Here is an 8,562-nt window from a genome sequence, read left to right on the forward strand (position 1 = left end):
TGGGGGCTAGAGTGGTTTTGATCTCCCCGGACGGGAGTAGGCTCCGCTACACCATCCACCTCCATTTCTCGGCCTCAAACAACGCCATGGAATATGAGGCCCTCATCAACAGGCTACGCATCGCCATTGAGCTCAGTGCTACGTGTCTCTGAGTGGGATCTTCATCAATGATCTCCATGAGTCATCCGCCCATGTCCTGGAAGGTCCGATCTAGACACGCCCCGACACCAAGATGGCGCCCAGGGGCTCCGACCCCGACGCCAAGCCAGTGCTCGGGGGCTCCAACCCTGGTACCTCTATGACGACGTCACCTGCTGACGTCGTCGTATTGGCACTCGATCAAACCGACTGGCGAGCACCGCTACTCGCCTACCTCCTCAAGGAGGTTCTCCCGCTCAAAAGGACTAAAGTCCAATGGATCGCTCAACGCACCAAGACCTTCATTGCGCTCAGTGATGAACTCTACAAACAGAGTCCATCAGGGGTGCTCACGAAGTGCATCCCCACCAACCAGGGGAAGCGGCTCCTCCTCAAGGCCCATGCCAAGATTTGTGGACATCACATGGCCCCAAGGTCACTGGTCGAAAAAGGCTTTTGCCAAGGTTTTTACTGGCCCACTGCACTACGAGATTGAGAGGAGGTCGTCCGTAGGTGTGAGGGATGCCAATTCTATGCTCGACAAACTTATTTGCCAGTATAGGAGCTTCAAACCATCCCTATCACCTGGTCATTCATGGTCTAAGGCCTCGACATGGTAGGACCCCTCAAAAAGGGCCCGGGCAGTTTCACCCACCTACTCGTAGCAGTCGACAAGTTCACCAAGTGGATAGAGGCGCCAAGCCCATCACCAATATCTGCTCGAAAGAGGCAGTCAAATTCTTTCTCGACATCATCTACCGGTTTGGTGTTCCTAACTACATCATCACTAACCATGGGACCAACTTCACCGGGAAGAAGTTCCTAGACTTCAGCGATGGATATGGCATCAGGATCAATGGGCCTCGGTCGGACAACCACATACTAATGGTCAGGTCAAGCATGTCAATGGCATGGTCCTCCAAGGACTTAAGCCGTGCATCTTCGACCAACTCAACAAGTATGCCGGGCGATGGGTTGTAGAGGTCCCAACGATCCTCTAGAGCCTAAGAATGACCCTAAACCGATCCATAGGGTTCACACCCTTCTTCCTAGCCTACGGAGCTGAAGCAGTGCTGCCCTCTGACCTCGACCACGACGCCCCAAGAGTGAAGGCTTTCGATCACGACCGGGTCACAGAGGCTCAGCAAGACGCAGTCGACCTACTCGAGGATGCCCACAAGATGATCATCATCTGCTCCGCTCGCTACCAGCAAACTCTCCGCATGTACCACGAAAGAAAGATTAGGGGGAGGATCCTCGAAGTCAGAGATCTCGTGCTCCAGAGGACCCAATCAACGAAGGAAAAACACAAACTCTCTCCACCATGGGAAGGACCCTATATAGTGACCGAAGTGATCTGACTGAGCGCCTACCGACTGAAGGACGACAACGGCAATGTTCTCACCAATACTTGGAACATTGAACAGCTATGTCGTTTTCCCCTAAATTTGGTCTTACCGCTTTTTTCAACACTTGCTCCTGTAAAGCACCCTAGCCCAAACACTTTCAGCCCGGGTCGCTCGGGGGCTCCATAAGGGTACAAAACTAAATACTACCTCTGTTTTTTACTATCACAAGGTAAAAACTTTTTTTCCGAACAAAAGCATATTCCATTCTTTTGATTACCCTATGTGACTTTGTTCTTACTCCCGACCGAGCGCGCCCCGCCATGACCTATGGTTACAAGCAGCCGAGCCTCACGGGCCATGCCCAGGTTCTTAAAAGTTGCAGCCCATAGAATGAACGGGCAGGTGCAAAAAAGAAAGGATAAAAACAAAGCTATGCTAGGATAAAAATCAAGGAACAAATAGTGATTCTATCACAAAAACAGAACTAATGTATTCGTTGATACAAAAACTATTCACACAGGGGCTCCCCCATGAACTCAACGATTACATTTGCTGACTACTTCTACTTCAAATACCAATGTGGCTGCTCGACGGCATCGGCTGATGCCAAAGGAGAGGCCACAACACACGCCGCCGGACATAACCACCACCACAAGGGCCCCACCCGGTTCCGCTCCCTCAACTTTGGTGAGCACAACGGGTACCTCAAGGGCGTCGCACCAATAGATGCTCAGCAGAAGAACATAGAGCTCCTGACCTTCTCATGCAGTCGAGGCAGCTCCTAGGCAAGGATGTTGCTCACCAAGGTATGGCCGCCATGGCTAGAAGATATCTCATCAAACTTTATGAACTAGCCAACCTGAGCAGCTGCAAGGGCGAAACCTTCCACGAGCGCAGTCCCGAGCGTCTTCCTCTCCGACAAGGTTCACCCAGAGAAGACTCGCTGGAAGGAGTCCACGAGCAGCTCCATCCCGATGAAAGCCTCGCAGATGGTGACAAAGCCGGCAACGTATGGCACCCTCCAGTGCGCCACCTCATTCGGCAGAACTAGCCCCTTCTCGGCAAAGGCGGCCAGCACCATCTCATCTACGTTGGGGGACCTCTAACTCGACATCGTGCCCCAGAATCATGAATGGGTCTGTGAGTTCTCTTTTCCTTCTCTCTTCCCCTATTTAAAGAAGAGGCGGAGTAGTTGAGGAAAGGCAAAAGGATTGGGGCAAGAAACCCTCTCCCTTCCCCCATTCAATGCGGATGGGAAACGACGGGACGCGCCCTGACCGATGGGACGTACACTGACCGATGGAACGGCGCCTGGTTAGACAGGACGTGGCTTGGGTATGGCCCACCACTATCGCACGATCGGGCATGAGAAACAAAGCACCACCACGCACAGGCGGCTCTCCGCCTTCCCAGGCGGGACTTGAAAAGACCCAAACAACGGGATCTCCACTAGGAGAGACCGTTGGGCTTCCTAAATCAATCGAACGGCTCAGGAAAACGTTGAGAGATAGGTAAAGAGCAAAGGGACGCCCCACGTGGGCCATGCCGACTCCATCATGAACGACGAGCATGGATCCCAGGCGGACATTTCTGATTGGAGCTCTCCAAACCCCATCACTCGAGTCATCAAGGTAACATTACCGACCCCCGCCCTTTCTTTATAATCATTCATACATCCATACACGCATTCATTCCATACACCCATGCCCCCTGGACCATTCTACCCTGAATCGCTCGGGGGCTCAGGGGCTAAAGCATTGCGTATGCAGTCAAATGCATCACAACGCTCTGTGTTGCATCACGAAGCGGCAGTTGCCTCATTCAAACATGAGCAACGACCGACCAGGGTTCAAAGGCCAGCCCACAAAGGGCTCGAGGCTGCCTCGCGTCAAATAGAGATAGGGGAGAAAACACAGATGAGCCTCGAGCGGCCCTCGTCCAGTCTACCCCAAAGCGGACAGGGTCATCTCAACCTTCTCGTTCGATCCTAAACCTCACCAAACCCACAAAATCTCCATCGAGGGGAGGCCAGCGGGCCACCCGGGTCGGTCTCCAGAACGACCTAGGCATCTATCGGGTTGTAGGATAAGGAACAGTGGAATGTCACAAGAGGGCTATGCCGACCCCGTCATGAACGATGGACCCGGATTTCACTCGATCATACCCGTTAGCGATCTCACCGAGCGCGTCACTCAAGCCTGAGCGATCGAGGCAAGCGACGTTAGCTTAGCCCCTCTGATTACGAGAAACCGCAGATGGGGTAACACATAACACTCAACCGACCCCTGCCAAAGGCCAACGGGGCTCAGGGGCTCAAGACACAAAAAATGCCTCGGCTGCACCTAGGTCCACGACTCTGACTCACCCAAATCCCTCGGTGTGCCCAACGCCTAAATCTGTGAGTCCATTTCGATCCCTCAATTGCGCCCGATGCCAGGATCCGCGAGCTCCGTCTCGCCCGATACCTAAAAACAACTACCTCAGATACGCACGACACCTTGGTTGATAACTCTGTCTCAACTAAAATACACGCACACACGCCCGCTGACCAAAAAACCCCCCAAGCGATTCGGCCCGAATCTCCTAGGGGCTACACTCGGGGGTGCGCATGCGCGCACCCGCTAACGAAATGAAACTTCCCCCGCTGGCAACACAAAAAACCCCTAGACGATTCTACCTGAATCGTCCGGGGGATCGGGGGCTACACCCGCGGTGCACTCGTGCGCACCCGCCGTCAAGACAAAAATCAAAGACGATTCTACCCGAATCGTCCGGGGGCTCGAGGGCTCCTGTCAGGTTCATAAACCCGGGGACCCTCATGGGGATCCTAACAAAGGCCCAGCCAAGCAGACAACGTTGCGAACAACGCGCAGCTCATGGGCCGGCCAAAGATACTTAGACGACAGGCCAGAAGGACAATCCAATCTCTGACCGGAAGGCCTGATCGAGGAGGAACGGCGTCCGCTTCTGACTCCGGCCCGCCTCTCCGACCGAAAGGCCTCACTTCTGACTCCAGTCTGCCTCCGAACGGCCTCTCTGACCAGAAGGCCTGGCGAAACACAACTTCCGACTCTGACCCGTGTCCTCCAACCGGGGATGCGCCGTACCTATGCTCACAGCTCTTCTCCAACTGGCGCAATCAGAGCCGACTGGGACCGACCGGGGACGCCCGCTCGGTAAGGACCAGGAAAAGGACGGAGAAAGTAAGGCAGGGCACTCAAATCAACCGCAATACCGAGGAACATACCCTATACATCTGTAGGACAGTACCCTGCGACCTCCCTGGGATGACAGAACCCAAGCAGTGTTGTAGGCGTCGATATTTTCCCTACAGTGTTGTGGGCGCCATCAACTCCCATACCAGACAAACGCGGTAAGGCTCCCCCACATGCATCTAGACATCGAACAGTGTTGTGGGCGTCGACATTTACAGTACCAAGCGAACATGGTAAAACCCCCTGCATGCCTCTTGCATCAACAGTATGGCAGGCACCTACGTCTGCCAAACTAGAAGAAGACGACGCAATCTACCACGTGCATATGACATTAAATAGTATTGTGGGCGCCTATCATCATCTTATACCTATTGGCATGGGCAACAAGACTTAGTAGCATACGTACTCTCTCCCTCTTACTTGTAAGGCCATCCCCTTCATCTATAAAAGGGGATGCACTATCTCCCAACATAGAGATCGATCAGTTCACTAGTACACAATAACAGAACCACCAGGTTCAAACCACAAGTACACGCTCGAACACTTAGCACATAGCGGGGCTCCCGTCACTCTCAGCCCTTCAGACCAGAGTCCGACCGGACCTCTTGTACCCCTCATTTTTCTCCTTTCCGTTTGTAACCCCACAGCAAACTTCGAGCACCTGGGCTCAGGAATAAAGTCACCGACCGACTCAAACCGGACGTAGGACACGTTGCCTGAACCAGTATAAACCATGTGTCATTGAGTGCTAGGCCACATCCGATCACAACGTACATAAAACTACAAATACTTACGTGTTGGTCACTTTCTGCACCAATAATGTTAGATAAGAAAGTTCAAATTTTCTAGTGACAAATATAAAAGACCGATTTATTTTAGTGCCAAATACATAATTCTATCTATCTTAAACCATCCTAAGGCACTCACTTGAAACATGTCGTTGTAACCGCACTATCTCCTATCTTAAATACAAAGATGCCCAAACCATTTGCTTAAAAAAAACCCAGTATACCTCTTGCAAAAGTTGTAATACAAACTCATCTGAAAATAGGTCATACTTTTCTCAGTGAACTTGTCGTGGCACGTCTTTCAAAAGAAAGGAGCTTTACAAGCTTGCAGTGCAACAGAATGTGTTCGTCGAACGAGCAGCGCGCTAGTGGCATCTCGATGATCCAACGAACACAAACACACCCATTGGGCGACTACACAGATCTAGCGAACGAACGCTAGCAACGAGCTAACAACACCAGCACAGTGTACCTGACCTGCAACCGAGTTTTTCCTTTGGCCATCACCTTTTCAGAGACCGCGCACCCGTAGGGCCTGATACACTCTATGGTTTCTCTCCTTTCAAATGCACCTCTAAAACTCTGACAGGGTAACACTAACAGAACAAATGCTTTTTCTGTCAGGTTTTGCTTTTTTCTGTAAGGAATAACAAACGGGAAATTTATTTTTAATTTGGGCGAATGCAATTTTTCTGTGCGTGTAAGACCTACAGAAAAATTATTTCTGACGGCGAACCGATAGAAAAATTTATGTGGGTTATTTTCTGATGGTATACCGTCAGAAAAATATTTTTCTATCGGTATTCACATTTTTCTGAGAAGAATTCGAGATTCTAGTAGTGTGTATTGAAAAGTTTTTTTTTATCACGTATCAGCACGTTTTTCATTAAGCAGGAGAATTGTATTGAAAAGTAACTAGAGTGTTGAACAAGAGACTAGTACTAAAAACATATATGCATTAAAAACAACTAACTTTGATTATCAAGCCTGGAAGATCCTGCTAATTTTACTCAAGAAGTTCCCTATACTATACTCTTCTTTTACTAAAGTTCCATACTATAGACAAACCCTGGAAAAAATTGTAGGCCGCGCTTACTTTTACTTCATGGAAACAAGGATGGCAGCAGCGCACACTACTTCTTTGTCCAGCGGCGAGCAATTACCGTCTTGGCCTTGGCCCAGCGGCGAGCAATTCTTCTCGTCGACGTCGTCTTGTTGGTCCTTGATACGCTGTGCTTCTTGATCGGAGTCGGAGGAAGAGTCGGAGGACGTCCTTATGCCGTCCTCCTCCTCTTCTTGTTGTAAGGAGGCCATGAATTCGGCGTCCTCCTTCTGGGTGTAGTGAAGGAGCACGAGGCCGAGGCCGGTAGGCCACGCCGGCGACCGGAACGCCCATATCTCGACGACGTCGCCGACGTGGGTGTCGTCGTCCTGGCGCACGCCGGAGCTGCGGAGGAAGTCCCCCCAGCCTGTGCGGAGGCGGCACGTCTTGGCGAGGTGGAAAAGGACCATGGGGTAGGTGACACCGCAGCGGTCCAGCGCGCGCAGGGGCAGCCCTGCCGCCGGAAGCCGGCGTCGTACTCGGTCTGCGTGATGCCCAGGTAGTTCTGGTTCCGGCTCAGGTAGGATCTGACGAGCTTCTTGCGAAGGACAAACAGCGGCCCGCACACCTTGAGCCTCAGCAGCGTGCAGAGCAGGCCGTCCCGGCTGTTGCTGGTGTCGACGACGACGGCACCGGCACCGGCATCATCATCATGATTCATCTCAATCTCATCCTCCTCCCGCGCATTCTTCTTCTTCATTTGTTCTCGACTTGATGCGTTCCGACGATCCGATGCCATTTATTTGCTACCTCGGCGCCACGAGCATTGCCTGTTACAAGTAGCTCATCGTCGTGGATTTTTTTTAACACTTCTTTAAACTAATTTTAAATCTAACATTGTTTTCATTTTTTTTTCAAAACTAACACTTTTAGCTGCGCCTATTTTCCTGGCGCGGCGAAACGCCTATACCGCGGCATGTATGGTGGCGCAGCGAGAGGGATTACATGGCGACGACCGGGGCGCTGACCGGTGACGTGGCAGGGTCTGTCGCGCCACCGATCTTGGCGCGACAGTGACGCGCCCTGATCGGTGGCGCGACAGAGCCAGCTAAAGGCCCGCGGCCCAGTCCCGCCTGCCTGCCGCGCCTGGCCGCCTTTCCGCCGCGCCTGCCCCCCGCCCCGCCTGCCCGACGCACCTCTATTGCCGCTCCCTCCCTCCCTTCCCTTCCATTCCCTGGCCGCCTCCCTCCCTCCTCGGCTTCATTCAAGATAATGACGCACTTTTTATTTTTGTTTGAATGGTGGATTGGAATATTATGAATGAGAGTTAAGGTTAGGAGGAAAATTATATTTAGGAACTATGGGCTATGGTTTGGAGAAAGATATTAGTTTGATTTTGTCGATGTTAAGGTTAATTATTTAGTTAGAAATATGTTTACCATGTATATTTTTGTTGCTATAAGTGTTGGTTATATTATTTGAGTTGCAATGTAAATTATTATATTTTACATTAATTTGCGTTGTTTTGATTGATATTTAATTTGAACCGTTTTATTAGATGGAAGACATGTTTCGAGAGCAGTTGTGGCGAAAACAGGGTCGTCCTAGAGAATTGTACCCCGACGAGTCTAGCAAATATGCCCCCGTCCCTCCTGACCTCCCTGTCCCTAACTGTGACTGTGGTCGTCCGCCGACGTGTTTTAATCGAGACATCCGGACACAGTGGCTCGTTACTTCTACACATGCAGTTGTTTTAATGTAAGTAATTGTTTCTGTATATTTTTTTCTTCATTTGTATTACTTGGTTACTAATATTTTATTGGAATTTTGTTGTGTAGGCCCATGAGAGGTGCCTTTTCTTTTAGTGGATCGACGGTGCAGACAAGTTTGACCCCAGGTACCTCCTTTTCGACGATTGGTGGAGAGGGCGACATCCACGAGAGCACTTCGAGCGGTGGGTTTCACCTCCCCCTAACCCTCCTCCAATAACGGCTAAGGAGAAGCACTTAGCCACAGTTAGACGACTCGAG

At 51.1% G+C, this 8,562-nt stretch overlaps 1 protein-coding gene across 1 annotated transcript; it reads left to right on the top strand.

Annotated features, from left to right (window-relative positions):
• Positions 1 to 232: 232 nt before the first annotated feature.
• Positions 233 to 634, top strand: LOC136510248 (uncharacterized). Its single transcript, XM_066504766.1, has one exon. The coding sequence runs from the start codon at positions 233 to 235 to the stop codon at positions 632 to 634; it is 402 nt and encodes a 133-aa protein (XP_066360863.1).
• The last annotated feature ends 7,928 nt before the right edge of the window (positions 635 to 8,562 follow it).

Source organism: Miscanthus floridulus, chromosome 16, assembly GCF_019320115.1.
Source record: "Miscanthus floridulus cultivar M001 chromosome 16, ASM1932011v1, whole genome shotgun sequence".
Classification (NCBI taxonomy): domain Eukaryota; kingdom Viridiplantae; phylum Streptophyta; class Magnoliopsida; order Poales; family Poaceae; genus Miscanthus; species Miscanthus floridulus.